This window comes from Ipomoea nil, unplaced genomic scaffold, assembly GCF_001879475.1.
Source record: "Ipomoea nil cultivar Tokyo-kokei standard unplaced genomic scaffold, Asagao_1.1 scaffold1334, whole genome shotgun sequence".
Taxonomy (NCBI): Eukaryota; Viridiplantae; Streptophyta; class Magnoliopsida; order Solanales; family Convolvulaceae; genus Ipomoea; species Ipomoea nil.
The window spans coordinates 543,145-567,575 of record NW_017617762.1 but is presented as its reverse complement, the minus strand read 5'-3'; the positions used below and the strand labels follow the sequence as shown (position 1 = coordinate 567,575).

The 24,431-nt window shown below is 38.4% G+C and overlaps 2 protein-coding genes across 2 annotated transcripts; both read left to right on the top strand.

Annotated features, from left to right (window-relative positions):
* Nucleotides 1-8,748: 8,748 nt before the first annotated feature.
* LOC109185559 (uncharacterized mitochondrial protein AtMg00810-like) lies at nt 8,749-9,234 on the top strand. Its single transcript, XM_019335498.1, has one exon. The coding sequence runs from the start codon at nt 8,749-8,751 to the stop codon at nt 9,232-9,234; it is 486 nt and encodes a 161-aa protein (XP_019191043.1).
* Nucleotides 9,235-15,988: 6,754 nt separating this feature from the next.
* Nucleotides 15,989-16,321, top strand: LOC109185558 (uncharacterized mitochondrial protein AtMg00810-like). The gene has a single exon (XM_019335497.1). It carries the CDS (start codon nt 15,989-15,991, stop codon nt 16,319-16,321), a length of 333 nt encoding a protein of 110 aa, XP_019191042.1.
* The last annotated feature ends 8,110 nt before the right edge of the window (nt 16,322-24,431 follow it).

The following is a 24,431-nucleotide window of genomic DNA, read 5'->3' as shown; positions in this document are numbered from 1 at the left end:
CGATTATTCTTTTCTTTTTACTCTTCTCGAACCTAACCCAGATAGATATTTTCTAGAAAATATAATTATAAAAACTTATTGATACAAAAAAAAAAAAAAATGATATAAACTTATAGATATGAAAATCTTATTGATGTTGTTGAATAAATAGTTAAAAATAAATAAAACTTATCAACTTATGTATTACCGTAATTCATTGATATTTTACAATTTTATTGTTTGAGACTTAAAAGTTGAAGAGATGCCAAAATCAAAATTGTAAACTTGTTTGAAAATTAAAACTGCTGAAAAATTGTTAATTGCTTTCCGATCTTCGGACTTGCCAAATAACTTGCTTTTACATATGCTAAGTTTATGAATTTATTTCAATTTATCTTTATGTAACCCTTCGCTAATCATTCCCAAATTGCCCTGCCAAATTCTAAACACACTCAAATTTCCCTACCTAATTCTAATCATACTCAAATTACCAACTTCCATCCTTGTTTATATTCGATGCTTTCAAGTGATTGGGCCCCAATTTTCAAGTTAAAATTTTACATAAAAATATCCTACTATAACTAATATACGGCAAATTATTGAGTGGACCATGGTCCACATAGTGTTATGTGGATCATAACAAAAAGTACATTTTTAATATATTAAATCTACATTATTTTTATACTGAATGTACATTATACAATATAATGTACACTCAGTACAAAGATAATGTACATCCCCTTAATACAATGTACATTATTTTTGTACTGAATGTACATTATTTTTGTATTGAATATACATTATATTACAATTTTCAAAATATGGTTCACACAACTTGTATGGACCATGGTCCACACAATAATGATTGTTAATATACATATATTCATTATTTTTTTTAGAGTCGGGCCCTCCCAAATTTTGGGCAATCGTTATGTTATGGATCCGTGTCCAGCATGCATGCTAGACACGGTAACGGTGCCGTTAGTGGCACCGTTCTCTTCTATTTTTATTTATTTATTTATTTATTTTTATAATTTCATATCACTTTGTTATATGAGTATATGTTCATAATGTTATCATTATATGTTCATAACTAATTAAGTTTAGTGAGGATTATATTTGTTTGAAGATGATGATGATGACGACAACAACAATAGATATTATCTTGTAAAGAATCTTGAATGTTTCAAATTAAAAAATAATAATAATAATAATAATAATAATAATAATAATAATAATAATAATAATAATAATAATAAAAGCCTTTGATTTTGTCATTTGGCAAAAGGGAAAAGCCATGTACAAATCTTGCAGCTGGCCTGGCCATACAAGATTGTGGTGGGGTATGTACCTTGCCAAGTACTACTAGTTGTACAATAAGTCGTGTATCTACACAAAATCTTGAGAATTTGCCTTGCTAGTGATGGCTCAAAGTTAAGTACAATGGAGGAAAATAAAAGTTTTGGTGCTAAATAGACCAAATTGGGCCCATTTAGCATTTTTCAAAATAAAATCTTGAGAAGGGACACCCAGCAAATTATGCTGTGGAACCGTGTCAATCTTGCCTTGCAAAGTAGACACGGTTCCAAAGTAAGGTAAGCCTTAGAAGGGAGTAAAATTTTATTATTATTATTATTATTATTATTATTATTATTATTATTATTATTATATAAGGCTCGCAAGCGGCTCGTCGAGTCACGAGCATAGGATATGTGAGCTCGATAAGTAAATGAGCCGCTCGAGCTTGAGCCGAGCTTTGACCGAGTGGCTCGACTCATTTACACCCCTAGTGTGAACTTCACCTCATTGGTAAATTTCATCTCATACTTCACGGCCAACTTGATTTCGAATTAATCTCTATCTCATAGAACTGATTTGGAGACCTTAGAGTTTAATCATCAAGCTCCTAACCATCTCATCGGTACGGATTATTCATTAATGTAACATTCTTCTTGATGTACTTCCTTTCCTTCCGTAATTGCTTGAGTTCCAAGACATCTTCATGCAATCTTGTTTGCTTTTTATTTCTCGTTCGAATTTCACCAAAAATTCTTCCACTGCCATTTCTTCTTTAGGTAGGGCATGTAGGTAGGCATTTTCAAGTATACATATCATATGTATACATCTTCCTCTTATTTTCATATGCATATATCTTTCTTTTCCCTTTTTGTTAATTTCCCTTTCATGGTCTATAACACTCTAGACTTAGACAAAATAAAATTGGAGATTCTAAATACAATTTGGCATATCAAAATCTATTACAATTTATTCCTAACAAATACACTCTAACATATTTATAGTATATGTTCAACAATTACGTCAACCTTGCTTGAAATGAGATTCGAACCTAAGACCTTTCTTTATGAAAATCAATGCGAGTAAGTAGTTAATTAATTAAAAATAATAAACAGTTAACGGAATATCCCGTTATTAAAATTTACCGTGAAGGAATGCAGGGATATTTAAGGAAATAATAATAATAATAATAATAATAATAATAATAATAATAAAAAAGGGTAAAGTAGAAAAAATCGTAAATAATATTAAAATAAAAATAATATAAACCATTTATTTAAACAAACAATTACACCAACATTTTTTGTTTTAATTAGAAACCTAATTTTATTCACTCATATTATATTTATTAGTTGATATTACACGCCTCCCGTGATACAATTTCACGGGTCGTTATGCTGTGCATCTGTATGCACCATGCATGGTGCATACGGATGCAAAAACGACGTCGTTTTATTAAAAACGCGCATCCCACTTAAAAAAAATCAGTTTCGATTCCCCTCAACAGCATTATGTTGTTCATTCATTATGGAATTTTAGTTTATAGATTCTGGAATTTTAGTTCATTGATTATGGATATTTAGACGTGAATCGAAACTGTTTTTTTTTTTTTTTTTTTTTTCATTCATGCTGGATATTTAGTTCATTCATTATAGATATTTAGTTCATTCATTATGGAATTTTAGTTCATAGATTATGGAATTTTAGTTCATAGATTATGGAATTTTAGTTCATCGATTCTGGAATTTTAATTCATTGATTCTGGATATATAGTTCAAATTATGCACAATATAATGTTGTTGCTGAGAATCAAAACTGATATTTTTTTTTAAGTGAGACGCGCGTTTTTAATAAAACGACATCGTTTTTGCATCCGTATGCACCATGCACAGCATAATTTGCCCAATTTCACGACATACTCAAAATTTTAACAATTGAAATCCAACTTTGATGGGCTAACAGTTTTCCATGTCCCTCCTAATTGTGTTAGACAGTTACGTTGTTCCTTGCAAATGTAGTTGGTGTTTCTTTTTCTAAATTCTAGTATTCAAAAAGTTAAAAATTTTAAAATTCATAAAATAATTAATGTTTTTTTTTTGCCTTAAATAATTAATGTTTTAAAAAAGTTGATGTTGAATAATATAAATTTCATATAACCTATTATTAATCTATTTTCCACTTCCCCAAAACCCATTAACATTAAAGTATTTGATTCCCATTCAAATTTCGATTCCCATGTGCGAACCAAACACACCCTAAAATCTAATTATATTCTTCTAAATTAACTTGTAGTATATCGTGAGTATAAGTTTAGATAATTTGAATCGATTAAAATGTAAACCGGTAATGATATGATATCAAATGGTTTAAATAATTATTGGCCTAGTAACTAATCAAATCAAAGTTGTAATAAGGCTTTGAAGAAAAAATGAAATTCCTAAGCTTTAATTTCATCACTAAACCGAAAGTAAGAACATTAATTATGTAGTGCACAACATCAAGAGTGAATATAACATGAGGAGTAATCAATATTCATTAGAAGATATATGTTTTATTAGGTGAGAATATTAAATCATCATAATAATCTTTTTTTTTGTGTGATGATGCTCAGCTTACAGTTGTTTTGTGACTTTGTGAGGCCCAAAATGGTGAAACTATGAGAGATTTGACTTGTCTTGGGGCCAGTAGAGGGAGCATACACATATGAACAATCGACAGAGTAACAGTTAGTTGCATATATGTGACTAAAATACAATCAAGTTTGTTCAATTCAAATTTCTTGTCATAATGTCAAAACATAGAATCAGAATCAAATGCCAGCCATCAAATTATTGTACACCACTTTTCACAAGGAAATAGCTATGATGGTTCCAAGATATATTCCTTTAACACAGTTAAGGTATGTATACATTTCTTACCTCGGCAGCGGCAGTGGCAGTGTGGAGATTATGTCCAAATTAAAGTGAGCAAATCTTTTATGCGCACGAAAATTGATCTTGTTTTTTGAGCCATTGAGTCACCGTGATTTACATCCTCCCAAATGTTATGTTGGACCGGGGTGGTGTGGGGGGCCCTTGAAGTTGGAGATTCAACCTTTAGAGAGAAGGAATACATTTCTTGATCTTTAATAACCTCAAAGTACATAAATATACTTCTTAATTACCAACACCTGAAACCAAAGGCCTTATGGTCGAGCGGCATAACTGTGGCCCCTCAAATAGAGGTAGTCGTCGTTTCGGGCAAATCAATTTTGTTTTGTTTGGGTTCAAAATTGTTTGTCCTAACCCTATATATAATCTCGGGTTGTCAGACTTATCGGATAGGTTGAACTAAAACTTTTAACATTTTCAAATTAACATTCTAAACTTTCAATTTTTTTTTTTTTTTTTTTTTGGGGGGGGGGGGGGGGGGGTGGGGGGTTCAATTTTAATATACTATTGTGTTGCCAACTATTACGTAATGTGATGACACCTCTATTACCATTCCAAATGGGTGGTCACAAGATCGGATGATGGGGTATTCATTCAATAAATTAGTGCATTTACATTCACAAATATAAACTTATACATCATGCAATCAATATAAACTTCCATTTTCAAATTCCAACTAAAAATAATTAATATGCTTACAATATAATATAATATTTGTTATAAAGATTAATTATTGTGGACATTATGAAGATTGATTGTGTAACGGTTAAATATTTATGTTTAGAATTATTGCTTTCCGTTACAAGTGTATATCATATATATGTTGTTGTAATATGTAGAAACATATGATGAATGACAAGATCCCTCTCCATTCTCTGTATTTTCCTTCTCCTTACTGTTTGATTTTACAACACGTTATTATTAGTATAGCTGTTATTTCCATATTATTATTTGTATAGTATATGGTTGTATTTATGTGGTAATAGATTAGTCTACAGTAGTTATACTTAGATGCTATTACTCAGGCATAGGATAGTCTTTGTTATAGGATATAACTCCGTATTTCCTATTATTCAGTTAATGATCGATTCACCTTCTCTAATATGGTATCAGACGGGTTTCGATTCTCTCTCTATCTCCACTGCACAAACTTTCCCCCTCTCACCCCTCACTCTCCGGCCATGTCGCAGAACTCTTCCGAGCACACCGTCTCCGCAGCCGGCTCTCCCACGCCGGCCGGCGGTGGCTCCCTCGCTGGAGCACACCATTACATATCGATGAAGTTGACGTCTAGAAACTTTCTTTTCTGGTGTACGCAGCTGATTCCCTTCCTCCGGGGACAAGAACTCCTTGGATATGTAGATGGAAGCTGCCCGTGTCCTCCGGCCATCATCCCCGCTGCGTCAACCTCCGAGGGTTCCTCCGGTGTCGCGGCAACCGTGTCCTCTCCGAATCTGGCGTACCACGCCTGGGTGAAGCAGGACCAGTCAATCCTATCGCTACTGGTCTCTTCCATGTCCGATGAAGTACTACACCTGGCGCTCGGCCGGAATACCGCAGCCGAGGTGTGGACCTCCATCACCAATGCACTAGGGTCCTCCAGTCAAGCCAGATGTCTAAATCTGTTGGGGCAGATACAGATGTTACGACAAGGGAACTCCACCACCGCCGATTACCTGGGAAGGGCGGGGGTTCTCGTTGAGTCGCTGGTTCAAGTCGGCCGTCCGCTTTCACTCATGGAGCAGAACCTCTATGTTTTTCGCGGACTCCGGTCGGAGCTCAAGTCGCTGGCGGAGTCTCTCACCGCGTCCGGGATTCCGGTGACTCTTTCTCACCTCTCGGATTTTTTGCAGGCCCATGAGTTCATCCTCGTGGATTCCGGCGTCGCACAAGGACTTGTACACCACTCCGGGCCGTGGCCAGAATCGTGGTGGCGGACGGCAAGGGCAGTCTTCTCCAGGTCGCGGCGGCAGGCAGTCAGGCGGCAGCCGTGGCGGGCAGAACCAGGGAGATCGTTGTGGCGGACGGCAAGGGCAGTCGTCTCCAGGTCGCGGCGACAGGCAGTCAGGCGGCAGCCGTGGCGGGCAGAACCGGGGAGTCCGTGGCGGACAGAACCGGGGAGGCCGTGGCGGACGAGGGGCTCCGCGGTGTCAGATATGCTGGTCACACGGCCAAACCGCGGTATACTGCTACAAAAGGTACACGAACCAACCGCCGGCGCAGGCTCATGTAGCGCTCTCCGGCGAACCACCGGCGGCAGCATCACCTCCGAGCGACGGCTGGTATCCGGATACCGGAGCCACCGCGCATGCTACTCCGGATGCAGGGATGATGGCGCAATCTGATGAGTATGGGGGACCTGATGTCCTTTGGGTTGGAAATGGCGCAGGTATGGCAATCTCGCGAGTCGGTCATGCATCAATCCCATCCGCGTCAAAATCTCTAAAATTAACCAATATTTTACATGTCCCGAATTTATTTGTACCTCTTTATCAGTACATAAATTTACTACTGATAATAATGTTTTTTTTGAATTTCACAATTCTTGTTTTTTTGTGAAGGATTCCACAACCAAAGTGGTTCTGCTTAGGGGTCCCACCACAGGTGGTATGTACAAGCTCCCGCTGTCTCGGTCAGGTTTCGCGTTTATAAGTTCCTGTGCCAATCCCACTGTTTGGCATCGCAGGCTCGGTCATCTACATAAGCTTGTTCAGAATAAAGTTCTCAAAAGTTGCTGAACCGGTTGAGTCATGAGCCCTGTGTCACCTTGGCAAATCATCACGTTTCAAATTAGACAATGTCTCTCATAGTAGCGAAAATGTATTAGATTTGATTTACACGGACATTTGGGGTCCGCCTCCTGTAATATCAACTAGTGTTTTCGTTACTTTTTATTATTTGTAGATGATATTTCCAGATTCTGCTGGTTTTATCCGTTACGGATAAAATCAGACATATATAAAGCCTTCGAGTCGTTTCGTGTGTTGGTAGAGCGCCAATTTGCGCGTTCTATCAAGTCTATTCAATTTGATTTAGGGGGTGAGTACCGAAAACTACACACAACTTTTTAAAAATTGGGCATAAACCACTGTCAATCGTGTACCTATACACATGAACAAAACGGGAGGGTAGAGCGTCGGAATAGACACATCGTCGAAACCGGCCTCGCCCTTCTTGCCCAAGGCAACGTACCCCATCAATACTGGGACTTTGCGTTTGAAACTACAACCAGTTTAATTAACTTCCTACCCTCTTCGACCATACAATTTGAAAGTCCATATACTCGTCTCTTTAAAAATTCTCCCCCCTATACGTTTCTTCGTGTCTTCGGGTGCCGGTGTTACCCATATCTTCGCCCATATAATAGGCACAAGATTGAGTATCGCTCGGCCCCATGTGTATTCCTAGGTTACCCTATCTCCTTTAGGGGATACAGATGCCTTGACATGACAAGCGGGTAAACCTACATCTGTCGTCATGTCCGATTTGACGAATCTGTTTTTCCTTTTTCTACAGATCCTGCACACAAGGGTGTTATACCGCCACAACTACAATGGGCCGTAGCACCACTTGTAGCTCATGCTCCACCACATGGGCCAACACCGAGCCCAATACCGAGCTCAGATGGGCCAACACCGAGTTCAGATGAACCCGTACCACTAGCACATGAATCACCACGGCTTGCAATTACTAATACTGCTCCGGTGAGGACTCGCAAGGCCCGAGCCCAACCACAAGTCAGGGACCACGTCATGCGTCTCCGTCACATGACACGGGGTACAGATGAGCCTTTTCAGGCCCTTAATGTGTCCACAGATCCCACGTGTTACTCTCAAGTAGTGGGACACCCACATTGGCGTGAAGCAATGGACCAGGAGTTTAATGCTTTACTCTACAATAACAACTGGCGACTTGTACCGCCCGAACCCCACATGGATATAATTGGCTGTAAATGGGTGTTTCGTACCAAACGCACCGCTGATGGTTCGATAGAGCGGCACAAGGCATGCCTTGTTGCCAAAGGGTTCAATCAAGTCGCAGGAGAAGACTTCTTTGACACTTTCAGTCCTGTGGTCAAACCGACCACGGTCCGTATGCTTCTTTCTCTAGCTGTCTCAAACGGTTGGACTCTCCACCAGTTAGATGTTCATAATGCCTTTTTGAACGGTCATCTGGCAGAAACCGTTTACATGAAGCAACCACCGGGTTATGAAGACCCAGCAAACCCAGAACATGTCTGTCATCTCCAAAGGTCGCTTTATGGCTTGAAACAGGTCCCCCCGGGCATGGTTTAAACGACTTCATGATTTCTTGTTGTCTGCAGGGTTCAACTCATCCAAGATGAATGTTTCTCTTTTTTACTATACTGCAGGAGAGTCTCGTGTGTTCTTATTGGTCTATGTCGACGACATTATAATTATGGGCAACAATCCACAACTTGTAAACACACTTCAAAATCCGTGATCTTGGTTCACCAAGTTTCTTTTTCGGGATTGAAACCATCACTGCAGGCACGAGTATAATTCTATCACAACGCTGTTATATGAAAGATCTACTGGGACGGTCTGGGATGCTAGACTGTAAGCTTCTTGCTACACCCGCTGCAGTTACAAAGGCAGTTACACCCTCCGAACAACTGTTTGATAACGCAACGCAGTATCGGCGCATTGTGGAGGCGTTACAGTATTTGACCATTACTCGGCCTGACTTATCTTATGCTGTCAATCGACTGTGTCAGTTCTTGCACTCTCCAACGATCGATCACTGGGCCCTGGTCAAACGTCTCCTACGCTACATCAAGGGGACACTTGACTTTGGGCTACGACTCACACCGTCTTTGTCAACTACTATTCATGCCTTTTCCGACTCTGACTGGGCTGGGTGTCCGATAGACAGGAAGAGTACGAGTGGTTTTGCGGTTTACTTGGGTTCGAACCTGGTGTCATGGTTATCTAAGAAGCAACGTATGGTAGCCCGATCGTCCACGGAAGGGAGTACAAAGCTCTTGCCGATGTATCCGCCGAGGTAACCTGGGTTGTTTCGTTGTTACGGGAACTGGGCCTACATTCGGGTCACCTTACGACGCTATGGTGTGACAATCTTGGTGCCACGTATCTGTGTGCCAATCCGATTTTTCATGACAGGACGAAACACGTCGAGATTGACTATCACTTTGTACGGGACAAGGTAGCTTCCGGGGATTTCATCCTCAATTATGTTTCTACTACGGATCAGATAGTTGACATCTTCACGAAGCCTCTACCTGGGCCGCGCTTCGCTGCTCTACGTGACAAGCTCAATGTGGAGGCTCTCCAACCTTGTGCTTGAGGGGGTGTATTAGTATAGCTGTTATTTCCATATTATTATTATTTGTATAGTATATGGTTGTATTTATGTGGTAATAGATTAGTCTACAGTAGTTATACTTAGATGCTATTACTCAGACATAGGAAATTCTTTGTTATAGGATATAACTCTGTATTTCCTATTATTCTGTTAATGATCGATTCACCTTCTCTAATCATTATCAGTACTTTGCTCTACATATTCGCAAGGAGAATTGGAGGTGGTAACTAGTTTATCGCGATCGTCCGAGGTCGTTTTGCCGGTGGGAGATGACCGTCGTTCACTTTCTGTAGTGCGGACGTCGGCCGCGATTTTTTCCGCTGGCCCTAGATCTCCGTCTCTTGACCCATCAATCGCGATCCAGAGTGCCGATCTTCTATCAGGCATAGGAGATGAAAATTATTAATAAAAATATTATATTTTGTAATAAATTTATTAATATGTTTATTAAAATTTTATTTTTAAAAAATTAATAAAAATACTAAAGATGAACTGACATATAAACTCCATGTATATATATTTGTTCAACATCACCTCTCTAACAAAGAATAGCTTTAAGTAGCTCAGGCAGTCGTTATATCGTGCACCGCGGTGCATAATCGATTATGCACCGTGCGTCAAAATGATGCTGTTTCTGCAGTTATAACGGAGTGACACTACAGTGTGTCTAAACCGACAGTGTCTCACGTATTATTTTTATATTATCAAATGAAACTGCAGTTATATCAAAGTGATACTGTAGTTGTGGTGAAATGAAACTACAGTATATATAAAATGAAACTGAATAACATTTCACATATTTGAGTGTATATTGTACAATGAAGCTGTAATTATATTGAAATGATCATGTAGTTGTGTTTTAATGAAACTATAGTGTATATAAAATAAAATTAAATAACATTTTCACATATTTGAGCGTATAAATATTGAATGAAACTGTAGTTATAACGAAATGAAACTGTAGTTGTGTTGAACTGAAACTGCAGTGTATACAAAATGAAACTAAAGAACAAAGTTATTTTTTGCGAAAATTATGTGTCTTTTCATTAAATAAAACGACGTCGTTTTGATGCGCGGTGCATAATTGATTATGCACCGCGGTGCACGATATAATTTGTCTAGCTCAGGCTATCGAGCTAATAACCACTAAATTTTAGGCTAGCCTGTTCGAGCCATTGAGCTTATCAGTTTCAGGCTTATCGAATTGATTTTTTATTGTGTAAAAATATTTCGATCTCTAAAGTTTTTCGATCTTATCAGATCAACTCATCAATTTCAGGCTAAGATTCACATCCCTAATATACATGCACTGTGTGAATGGGCAAATTATGTTGTGCAACTGTGTGAACTATGCATGGTGCACACAGAATTGGATTCATAATTTCTATACTATAGATTCATAATTATTGAACTCTATATTCACAGTTACAAAACTCTATGTTCAAAATTTTTTGAATGTTCATATTCCCAATTTGTTGAACTCTGTATTCACAAATCACTGAACTATATATTCGTAATTTGATAACTATACAGTATAGAAATTATGAATCTACAGTTTAGAAATTATGAATCTACAGTAGGAATTATGAATCTATAGTTTATGAATTATGAATCTATAGTATAGAAATTATGAATCTATAATATAGAAATTATGGATCCAATTCCGTGTACACCTTGTATGGTGCACACGGTTGCACAGCATAACGCTCCGTGTGAATGAGTGTTGTATTTGGACATTGAATACAAGTATATTTACTATTTAGTAGACATACTGATTGTTCTTCAATTCGTTGTTTTGTGTGGCGGTTTTTTTTTTTTTCTTTAAAAAATTGTGGTTAAGTTAATAAACAAATACTTGTAAACTGATAATTGACATACTGATACTTGTTTTGTGGTCCGCTTCGATGCCTAAACGATCCCCATCTGGCTGAGGCGCTTGCTGTGAAGGAAACCCTTTCTTGGTCAAGAGAGAAAGGTCTCACAAGAATTCAGGTTTTTACTGATTGTCAAGTTGTCAAGTGGTGTCTTTTAGTTACATTTCTCGGTCAGTGAATAAGTTAGCCCACGCTCTTGCGAGGGATGCTCGTTCTCATACTGGCGTTTCTAGTTTGTCTATTTCTATTCCCAGTTGTATTGCACACTTAATTTAATACAAGCTTTTCCTTTAGTTTTCAAAAAAATACTTGTAAACTAATAATATAATTGTAAAGTGTATATATATATATATATATATATATATATATATATATATATATATATATATATATATATATATATATATATATATATATATATAGAGAGAGAGAGAGAGAGAGAGAGAGAGAGAAATGGTTATATGTAGTAATGTATTGTTTCAATCAAAAAATACTTTTAAATTATAATCTGTGGAGGATGAAAATGCTACATTTATGCAAGGATGGGTGATTTTGATACCACAAAACATACTCAAGTGTACAAACAATGAAATTGAATGAATTGGTAAGTGCTACGAGAAAGTATAAGGGTTTGATAGGACTTTATCTTAATGAATCTAATTCAAAGCAAATATTTAAAGGGGGTGTATTCAATCAAGACTTTTAAAGAGTTTCAAAGACTTTTAAAGTGATGGATTTTAAATGACTTTTGTAGACTTTCATAGAATCTTTTAAACTTTCATCAACTCTGTAAGAGTCTTTAAAAATCTATAGGACCAACATTTATAGACTTTTAAAAACTTTTTCATATTAAAAAGTCTACAAAAGTCATTAAAACTCTAAATTGAATACACCCTTACAAACATTTCATTACTTTTATTAATACATTATTTATAATTTTCTTACAAAAATATATTTTTATAAACCATAAATAAACTAATGTATTGCAAAAAAATATATATATTGATTGTCACAAAAATAAAATGAAAAATTACAAATTAAAATATTCATCTTGCTAGTACAACTATCTTTGATTGGAATTGATTTCACCTTGTTGGGTATCTCTCCAATATCCAAAGCTATTTTAGCCCTCCATTCATTGGCATGTTCTCGTTGTTGTTCATGAGTTTCAAATAGTTGTTCAAAATTATCTACATCATTCATCGGTAAAGGTGAAACAGATTCATCATTATTTAGGTCAACTGGAAACTCATCACTACGACACTCATCGGTAAAAAAATTTCTGATGAAAACAACAACAAAACTTAAGCATATTAAAAATCTGTTGCGAACAGCAGCAGCTTGCTTCTGTTCGCAACAGATTTAAGCAGTTTAAAAAATCTGCTGCGAACAGCAGCTGTGAACAGCAAGCTTGCTGTTCACAGCAGCAAAACAAAATTGTATAAATAAAAAAAAATATATATAAAGTATAGTTTAATGAAAAGTTTGAAACGTACCGTAAATTTTGGTAGAAATTGATGAAAAATTTATCTGGTTGAGATAGAGATAAAAGTCTATAGAGAAATTGAAAAGTTTGGGGTTGGAGGGTCGGATTTCATCTATTTATATTAATGAAGAAAAAGTCCACAGAAATCCTATTCTGATAGAGTCTATGAAAGTTGATAAATATTTGAATACCAGTAGACTTTTACAGACTCTATAAAAGTCTGAAACGAATACAAGTATACTTTTAAAGACTTTTGAAAAGTCTGAATCGAATACTGGTAGACTTCTAAAGAGTCTTTAAAAGTCTAAATTGAATACCCCCAAACTTTGAAAGTCATTAAAAGTCTTTAAAACTCTTTAAAAGTCTGGATTGAATACACCCCCCTAAGTCATATGGAAGGGACTAAGACATATTGGCGAATTATCATGGCCTATATTTTATAATCATTTGTTATTTATTGTGATTGTCTGAAGAGGAAAAAAATCTGTTGTTTTCATTTGTTATTCGTCAATTGACTAACGTATCACAAGTTGTTTTTTTTTTTTTTTTCCTAATCCTATATCTCCATGGCGGTGTTAGTGATATTATTATTGTTACATTTATTATTATTATCTTAATCTAGTGTTATATTGTAATAGAATAAGTCTCAAGTGACTAGGCTATTAGTTAGGAGATATTAGTGGTATAGTTTGATATCCTCTCCTGTATCTCTGTTCTGTTGAAACTGAATAACAAATCATTCTCTAATTTGGTATCAGCCAAGTCGATCCTCCCTCTTTCCTCTTTGATCGGAAAACCAACCGAGACCCACCGCCACCATGTCGTCGAACTCCTCCGAGAGGACCATTTCCGCCGCCGGCGGCTCATCCCCGACCGGCACCAACCCGTTAACGGGAGCTCATCACTTCATCTCCATGAAGTTAACGTCCAGAAACTTCTTATTCTGGCGTACCCAGCTCATTCCGTTTCTACGTGGACAGGATCTCATCGGCTTCGTGGATGGCAGTTTACCGTGCCCTCCTCTGACCATTGTCTCTCCACCCTCCGGCGACTCCAATTCTAGCGCGACCACGGCGGAATCAACACCCAATCCGGCACACAATGCCTGGATTCAACAGGATCCATCGATCCTTTCCCTTCTCATCTTGTCAATGTCCGACGAGGTTCTCCACCTTGCGGTTGGCTGGAACACCGTGGCTGAGGTTTGGCGACCCATCTGAACGACGTTAGGCTCCAACACCCAAGCAAGAAGCCTCAACTTGCTGGGGCAATTTCAATCTCTTCGACAAGGAAACTCGACGCCGACAGATTACCTCGGCAAAGCGGAACTCCTCGTCGCCGCGCTTGCACAGGTCGGGCAGCCTTTGTCGCTTGCAGAACAGAACTTGTACGTGCTGAGAGGCCTTCGACCGGAGTACAGGTCTTATGCAGCTTCTCTCACCGCCAATTCGCCGGTGACACTCCCGCAATTGGCCGACTACCTCCAAGCTGCTGACTTCATTCTCGCCGACGACTATCTACCGGCGGGAGATGGTGTTCCAGTGGCATCGCATGCGGCGCTCTATGCCGGTCGTGGTCGTGGTGGCCATGGCAATTCGCATGGCAGTGGTGGACGGCGAGGAGGCCGCGGAAGCCGTAACAGCAACAACGGCCGCGGTGGACGCGGCGGCCTGGGTCCCCCACGGTGTCAAATTTCCAGAGCTCAGGGCCACACTGCCGTTTATTGTTACAAACGGTACTCCACTCAACCACCTACGCAGGCGAACGTTGCGTCTCCGGCGACGTGACCTTGGGACTTCGCCTTTGAAACTGCCACGTGCCTAATAAACTACCTCCCAACTAAAGTCCTCAATTCTGAAAGTCCGTACTCTCGTCTATACAAAAAGCCACCACCCTATCAATTTCTTCGTGTCTTCGAGTGTCAGTGTTATCCCTATCTTCGGCCTTACAATCAGCATAAGATAGAGTATCGCTCCACCCCGTGCGTCTTCCTAGGTTACCCACCGTCCTATAGGGGGTACAGATGTATGGATCTATTCAGTGGGAAAACCTATATCTGTCGCCATGTGCGATTTGACGAATGTGTGTTTCCTTTTAATACAGGACTGATGCAGTAGGCCCCGCCACCCAACACGGGTCCCACACCAGTCACTGAGGCTGTCCCACTTGCTCAGGAGCCACATTGCTTAGCCGTTGCACACACGCCCCCACCTCGGGCTCGGAAGCGCACTGCTCAGGTGCAACCCCCAGACAGGGGGCACGTCATGCGGCTTCGGCACATGAATCGGGGCACTAATGAAGAATTTCAGGCCCTCACTACAACGACTGATCCCACGTGCTATTCCCAAGTTGTAGGGCATCCACAGTGGCGGGATGCTATGGACCAGGAATTCAATGCCCTGCTCCACAATAACACCTGGACACTTGTACCACCTGAGCCTACCATGAACATCATTGGGTGCAAATGGGTATTCCATACCAAACGCACTGCAGACGGGTCTGTGGAGCGTTACAAGGCACGTCTAGTCACCAAAGGATTTAATCAAGTTGCCGGAGGGGACTTCTTCAACACTTTTAGTCCGGTGGTCAAACCCACTACGGTCCGTATCCTATTCTCATTGGCTGTCTCTCACAAGTGGACCCTACGGCAGTTGGATGTCCACAATACCTTCCTGAACGGCCACTTGGCTGAGACAGTGTACATGAAACAGCCACCGGGGTATGACGACCCAGCTCATCCTGACCATGTTTGCCACTTGAAATGCTCGCTCTATGGCCTCAAATAGGCACCCAGGGCGTGGTTCAAGCGGCTTCACGACTTCTTAATATCTGCAGGTTTCTCTTCGTCCAAGACAGATGTTTCTCTATTTTACAACACCACCGGCGGGTCAAAGGTGTTTTTACTGGTCTACGTAGATGACATCATCATGATGGGAAGCGACGCCAGCTTGGTCAAATCTCTCCTTACTCGCCTTGCATCTGCCTTCAAAATCCGGGACCTAGGCAAACCAGGCTTCTTTTTGGGCATTGAGACAGTTGAGGCAGAAGGTGGTATGGTTCTTTAGCAGCGGCGTTACATGACGGACTTACTTGGCCGAGCTGGGATGGTCGATTGCAAGCCCCTTGCTACACCAGCTGCTGTTACTAAAGCAGTCACTCCGTCTGATGAACTATTTGATAACCCGACACAGTATCGCCGCATAGTAGGGGCACTGTGGTATCTCACAATCACTCGGCCGGACCTCTCCTTCGCAGTCAATCGGCTGTGCCAGTTTATGCATTCTCCGACTGTCGACCATTGGGCCCTGGTTAAGCGTGTGTTGCGCTATGTCAAGGGTACTCTTGCTTTTGGATTACGGATCACGCCTTCACCGACTACTACCATACATGCATATTCAGACTCCGACTAGGCTGGTTGTCCTACAGACATGAAAAGCACCAGTGGCTATGTTGTATTCCTGGGGGACAATATCATCTCTTGGCAGTCCCGGAAGCAGCGCACCGTGGCTCATTCCTCTACTGAAGCAGAATACAAAGCTTTGGCTGATGTCGCTGCTGAAGTTACTTGGGTAGTCTCTTTATTACGCGAGCTAGGACTGCATAACGGGCAACCATTCAGTATTTGGTGTGATAACTTGGGTGCCACGTACCTCTGTGCCAACCCAGTTTTTCATGGTCGAACGAAACACGTTGAGATCGACTATCATTTCGTTTGTGACAAGGTTGCGTCTGGGGACTTTGTGGTTAATTTTGTGTCAACCAAAGATCAGAGTGCCAATGTCTTCACCAAACCTTTGCCGGGACCGCGTTTTTCTACTCTTCGGGCCAAGCTCAATGTGGTGCCTCACCAACCTTGTGCTTGAGGGGGTGTGTTAGTGATATTATTATTGTTACATTTATTATTATTATTATTATCTTAGTCTAGTGTTATATTGTAATAGAATAAGTCTCAGGTGACTAGGCTATTAGTTAGGAGATATTAGTGGTATATATAGTTTGATATACTCTCATGTATCTCTGCTTTGTTGAAACTGAATAACAAATCATCCTCTAATCGCGGCTACTACAAGCACCATAGTTATCCAATTGATAGCTCTCACCCACTTCTCATTAAACTCAACTCCTCTAATTTCTCGATCGATGTAGTAAAAAACAATCAAGTATGCTCATATAGGGCTCATTGTTGTAGGTTATGTTGACGAAACACTCGCAATTTCTACTAAATTCATTGATGCAGCCAAAACATTATCATCCAATCCTTGCTACACCATTTGGTTTAATTTCGTCATGATCAAACTATTGTTAGTGTTCTTCTCTCGGATGTGATTCAACCTCTCATATTGTGGATCAATTGCCTCCTCTTAAAAAGCTTGGGAGTGTTTGGCTGCTAGTTTTGCAAGCACTTCTAATAGAAATATTTAGTTTTTCTCATATTATCTCAACTTCCAAATTAAAGCGAGCACTCTAGGAGTGAAAAATCTATCTCTAAGAGGGTATTCAATCATGACTTTTGTAGAGTTTTAAAGACTTTTAAAATGATAGATTTTAATAAACTTTAATTGACTTCCATAGAGTCGTTTAAAACTTTTTAAAACTTTATAAGACTCTATAAAAGTCTATATAAAAAACATTCATAGGCTTTTATCAACTTTTTATTTTGAAATGTCTACAAAAGTCATTGAAATTCTAAATTGAATACATCCTTACAAACTTTCAATGATTTTGATTCTTATCATTTATATAATTTTCTTACAAAACATTTATAATATATCATAAAATTTTCTTATTATATAGTTCTTCACCTACATCAACATTATTATTTATCGCCATAGTATGTAGGTTGAGACTTATATGCTAATTATTTATATATATTATTAATAAACATAAAAAAACAAATTTATTTCATTAGAAATTCATAACAATATTGAATAATAAAATTTATTAAAAAAATTGATCAAATAAAATATTTAAAAATATAATTACAAGTTGCATAAAATAAAAAAAAATTAATATTTATAATATATATATATATATATATATATATATATATATATATATATATATATATATATATATATATATATATATATATATATATATATAATTATACTTGATATATTGCTAGGAATCATGCATAGAACTATTATTTGCAATAAGAGACTTCGAACAACAAGAAGGTGCTACTGTTTGCAACCCCAAATTGTTGTTGCGAACAGTAGTTCGCTATTCGTAGTAACTTGTTAAAAATAGGAAAAATATATATTACGAATATAAACATAAAAAGAATAAAAATCAAAATATATAAGTATTTATATGAATATTTTGAAACATATACTAAAATTTGATGATGAAAAATTTGCTTTGTTCATGTATTTAGGGAGAATTAGAGAAAGTTAGGGATAAAAAAATCATTGAAAAAATAAAAATCAATATAAACAAGCAATAATGAAGTAAAAATAATATTATTTCGAATTTTTAGAGGAAGATTGTAAAGTTTAGGAGAGAGAAAAAAATGGTAGAGTTTTAGGTATGAGGAAAATATGAGATAATGAAGAAAAATTTAATTTTATTAAATTTAGATAGGTTTATAAAGTTTAAATAGGGAGAAAAATAGAGTTTAAGTAGGGAGAGAAAACATTCAAAGTTATTAGAAAGAAAATTTTGAAATCTTGGGGTTGATGGTTGGATTTCAACTATTTATATTTGAGAATGAAAAGTCTACAAAGTCTTAAAATTAAAAAGTCTACAAAAGTTCATAGCTTTTTTAATACCACTTGACTTTTAAAGACTCTATAAAAGTCTTAATCGAACCACACGACTTTTAAAGACTCTTTAAAAATCTTGATTGAATACCGCTTGACTTTTAAAGACTCTCTAAAAGTTTGAATTGAATACCCCCAAACTTTTAAAGTTCGTAAAAGTCTTTAAAACTCTATGAAAGTCATGATTGAATACACCCCCCTAAGTTTCTTCTAGAAATGCAATAAGTTGAGAATGCTTTAGTGTTGGGCCAGAGTTTGATCTTGGAGGAAGACTTGCATTCAAGACTCACGGTATAATTTAGGGTTTATTTTGTACACCGTAATAATTAAGAAGATAGAAAGGCAATGTTTCAAGCTTCAATCGTAGGATTGATGAGAAACCAATGCTCCCTTCTTTCCTCATATTTACCATGATTTAACCTTGTATCCATTTTGTTCAATGAAGATGTCTGTTCTTAACATAATTATATTTTGGATTATGGATTGTGTTTATTAGTCTATTTTGATGTTTGTTTCTTAATATATTGTGATTTGTTAGTTTAGTTCCTACAAGCTTTTAATTTGTGTACATCATATATATTATTGATGTGTGTGATTTTTTGCTAAATCTCATATATATTTGCTATGTTGTATGAAAATTGAGCATAGCTAGAACATTATTTTCCACACAGCTATATAGATTTTTGCATTATGGGAACATGTAGAAATCATAGGGGGGTTTCTTGACTAATCTTAGGTTTTTTACACCATGGGAGTGGATAGGAATTTAGGAATTTATCTTTGGATAGCTTTAGTGTAAGTTCTTAAAATTTATAGTATTGTCTCAGGTTTTTTACACCATGGGAGTGGGTAGGAATTTAGGAATTAATCTTTGAATAGCCTTTGTGTAATTTCTTAAAATTTATAGTATTAACTTGCATATGGGTATGATGAATACTTAGGTTTTTCATGGGCTAGTTTTACTTTTAAACTATGGAAGTAACGAATCTTGTAGGTTATTACACTCTGTAGATTATGAGAGTGGCACCAAAAAATTTTACCACAATTCCTCCCTTCGCAAGGCATAAAACTATATTTTTTTACCTTAGTTTGACTCAATATAAGCATTAAATGATCCATTTCCTTTACCTTCATTGTATATCTCTCTTCATATATTGCACTCAGTTTAGATTTATTTAGTTTCCTTGCTTCCACTTTGTTATAATAGAACTAGCTTCACAAGAATCAATCAAAGTTAGTGTTAACACTTCATTTCCTATAGATTGATACCTCAAAATACTCCTAGGGTCTAAGTTGACCTTTAATGCTGGAAGAATGAAACACCCATTTCTCCTTCTAAATGTTGAAAAAAATGGTATTTATAGTGGTGATTTAGAGGTTTTGTTTTAAGTGGGGTCAAATTTTAATTTGGGTTGGATCAAAGTGGATTTGAATTCTCTTAGTTGAAATGATTAATTTGATATATTATACACTCAAAATTAGTAATAAGTGTATGAGAGATTGATTCTCAAAGTAAACTCATAATGTTAGAAAAATAGAGCTTTGAAAAACTTAAAGTAGCCTTTGGGTTTCCACTAGCTAGTATAAATTCATTTTAAAGAGTTTGAAATATGTAGCTAAGATATTTTCTCTTATCCACAACGGAGAGAGGGTGTATAGATCAAAATTTCAAAATGAGTTCTGCAAGCTTGAAGTCATATGCACACCCATGACTGAATGTTCATTAAAAAATCGACAGCAAACACAAGCTAAAAGTTTTGTAAATTTTTTCAAAATATTTTCATAAAACATCAATAAGATCCACTAAGGAAATCATGGTCTGTTGTTTGACTCAATTGTGACTCAAGGTTCACAACATGACCCCAAGTATGCTAATCGATCTGTTGTTTTACCTTACTCTAACGGGTTGAGTAGTTAACTAGTATTTACAATTTAATTGGCGAGTTTGCTTACCGGACTGACAAAATGAGATTTTTGAAGTTTGTCGAATTTCTCTTTATAAATAGTTGTCTCTGCTAGTATTAACATCTACAAAGTACTATTTTTGCCTCTCTACTTATTGGCATGATTTGTTGAAATTGACTGGGTTGATTAATTCTTGTCAGTTTCAAGAGTTATAAGGTTTAACTCCAATTTTAATTGATATTCAGTCTTTATTGTTTCATATTATTGTCAGGGTTATGAATCTTAATTATAAATTCAAATTTAATGCCAGTAATGCTATTTATTTTTAAGTTCCGTACAAATACTGTAGTGTTGGGCAAAAGTTTCTATAGTAAATAAACATATATCTATTTTCGCTCTTTACATATCAAAAAATCCTAGAAAATAAGCCAATTAACAATTTTCCTAAAAATTTCCTATTTTCTACCATGGTGGATAATTTAGCAACCAATTATCCACCACGGTCCACGTACTCCTATCAAGGAGATCAAGTCAAACGTAGTTCAAATGATTTTTTGTTTTACAAAGTAGAGCCGTTCACAGTTTAGACTCATGCGGGCCAGGAGCGTCTATAATTTGGGCCCACCCATAGACAAAGCGAGATGCATTAGCAGTTTAACCACGTGCTGCATTTTTGGTGGATGAGTCATTCATCAGATCTTCATGACTTGTGTTGACACCCCAAGTTTAAGGGTGGTAAAGCTTTAGGAACCTTCCATTAATTGAACCGATCTTTAAATCATCTTCACTAATCAGCTTGTAAGCCCCACCGGTGTAAACTTCTAAAATCACGTAGGGACCATCCCACCTTGAAGTGAACTTGTGACCGGTTTTTCTCGTGACGATGATGGGCCTGCGAGCAGCTAGGACTTTGTCCCCAATTTGAAAGGAACGGGTCCTTACCCTTTTGTTAAAAGCTCTAGACATACGAGCTTGATAGCACTCCAAGCTTTGTTGCGCTTGCAGACGTTTTTCATCCAAGGCTTCTAACTCAGCCAAGCGTAGCTTAGCATTCTCTTCATCAGTAAGACCCTCCTATATAGCCAACCTTAAGGAAGGTATTTGGCGCTCTAGAGGCAAGACCGCTTCCACACCATACACCAAAGAATATGGAGTGCTTTGAGTAGGTGTGCGATATGTGGTTCTATACGCCCACAAAGCTTCTTCCATTCTGTCATGCCAGTCCCTTTTCGATTTTGAGACCACTTTCTTCAACAAATTGCATAGGGTTTTGTTAAAAGCTTCAGCAAGCCCATTTGCAGCTGCATAGTAAGCTGATGAGTTTCGCTGCTTAAAGTCAAAAAGCTTGCAGATCTTGTCCATCAACTTGTTGTCAAAGGGCTTCCCGTTATCTGTTAAGATATATCGTGGGATACCAAATCGATAGACGATGTGGACGCGGAGAAAGTCTGCAACATTCTCTTTCTTCACCTCCTTCAATGCCACGGCTTCAGCCCATTTTGAAAAGTAATCAGTGGCAGCTAGTATGTAGGCATGCCCTGCAGATGACTTAGGTGTAATTGGGCCAACCACATCAAGTCCCCAAGCATCAAATGGCCAAGATGCAACTGTTGGGTGTAGAGGTTCTGGTGGCTGATGAATAAAGTTTGCATGATATTGACAAGCTTGGCACCTTCGAGCATAGTCTATGCAATCCTTTACCATTGTAGGCCAATAATATCCCATTCGCTTAATGTGGAAATGCAACTTGGGACCGGATTGATGTGCACCGCAAACCCCAGAATGAGCTTCTTGCATAGCTTGTAAAGCTTCCTCTTCCCCTAGACATCGGAGAAATATTCCATCAAAGGAACGACGATACAATATTTCTTTATAGTAGATGAAGCGAGGAGTTCGACGCTTTATATCCACCCTTTTACGGGGATCTTCAGGTAACTTTCCATCAGTGAGGTAGTCAATTAACGGTTGCCTCCAGTCGTCTTTGCCTATATCATAAACTAAGGCAGTAGGGAGTTCAACAGTTTCATCAACTGAGCCGTCTTCATTGAAGATTGGTGGAACCACCCACCTTTGACATACTTGTATTCGGGCTGCAGGATGAGCAATAACTGAAGCCAATGCGGCTAAGGCGTCAGCTTGCTTGTTTTCTTTCCTCGGTACATGTTCAATTGTGACGTCCCCTAACCATTGCATGAGTATCTTTGCATAATTGTTATATGGGACTAACTCCGCCTTTTTCACTTCATATAGACCCAACACTTGGTTTATGATCAACTTTGAATCTCCATAAATGTTAATTCTTAGTTGCTTCATGTCAGCCGCTATTTCGAGCCCAAGTATCAATGCTTGATACTCAGCAACGTTGTTTGAACATTGCTCGGTCAAGGTGAATGAATATGGCAACACCTCGCCTTCTGGAGTGACGAAGACAACTCCAGCACCTGCCCCTTCTCTATGCGAAGCTCCATCAAAGTACATTTTCCATGGGGATAGGACTTCAATGACAAGCGCATCTTCATCAGGCAAATCGTCAGACAACTCCCATTCAGCAGGTATTGGGTGGTCTGCTAGGAAATCGGCCAAGGCTTGCCCCTTGACAGACTTTTGCGGCACATATACAATTTCAAACTGTTGAGACAATAAGTACCACCTTGCGAGGCGGTCGGAGAGAACGACCTTCGCCATAACATATTTCACCGGGTTCGCTTTGGAAACAAGCCGGATGGTATGAGCCTCGAAGTAGTGCTTAAGTTTTTTTATGGAGAACACGAGTGCCAAACATAGCTTTTCAATTGGGGAGTACTTTAACTCGTTCGGGGTCATCATTCTGCTGAGATAGTAGAGAGCATTCTCCTTCCCTTTGTCATTTTCCTGAGCAAGCAAGACTCCCACAGAACTGTCTTGGGCGGAGATATAAAGGATCAGCGGGCGGCCATGAACAGGAGCAGTTAACACAGGCGGCTTCATCAAGTATGACTTGATATTCTCAAATGCGTTCTTGCATGCCTCATCCCATATGAATGAGATGCACTTTTTCATCAACCGACTAAAAGGTTGACATCTTCCCGCTAGGTTTGATATGAACCTTCGGATGTAAGCCAACTTCCCTTGTAAGCTTTTAAGCTCATGAAGGTTTCTCGGCTCAGGCATCTTCATTATGGCGTCAATCTTTGCTTGTTCAATCTCGATGCCCCTGTGTCGAACAGTAAACCTGAGGAACTTTCCAGCAGTAACCCCAAAAGCACATTTCAGGGGGTTCATTTTCAGTTGAAACTTTCGTAGGCGGTCGAAGACTTGCCTTAAATGCACCAAGTGACTTGTGCGCAATTTCGACTTCACAACCAGGTCGTCTACGTAGCATTCGACCATTTTATGGAGCATATCATCAAATATTGTCTGCATAGCCCTTTGGTATGTAGCACCTGCATTTTTTAAACCAAAGGGCATTACTTTATAGCAGTAGATGCCTTTTGGCGTTCAGAATGCAGTTAAGTCTTCATCTTCCGGCGCCATGCGGATTTGATTGTAACCGGAGGAGCCATCCATGAATGACAGGATCTCATGCCCAGTCACAGCATCTATCATTAACTCCGTGATAGGAAGCGGGAAGTCATCTTTCAGGCATGCCACATTGAGGTCCCGAAAATCTACGCAAACGCGGATCTGGCCGTTCTTCTTGCGCACGGGCACAATACTGGATATCCAGGTTGGATATTTAACTTCACGAATGAAGCCAGCCTCAATAAGCTTATTAACTTCTGTTTCAATCGAGGGAATGAGCTCGAGACGGAAGCGTCGTTGAGCTTGCTTAACCGGGCGACACCCCTTCTTCACTGCTAAGCGGTGTACAGCT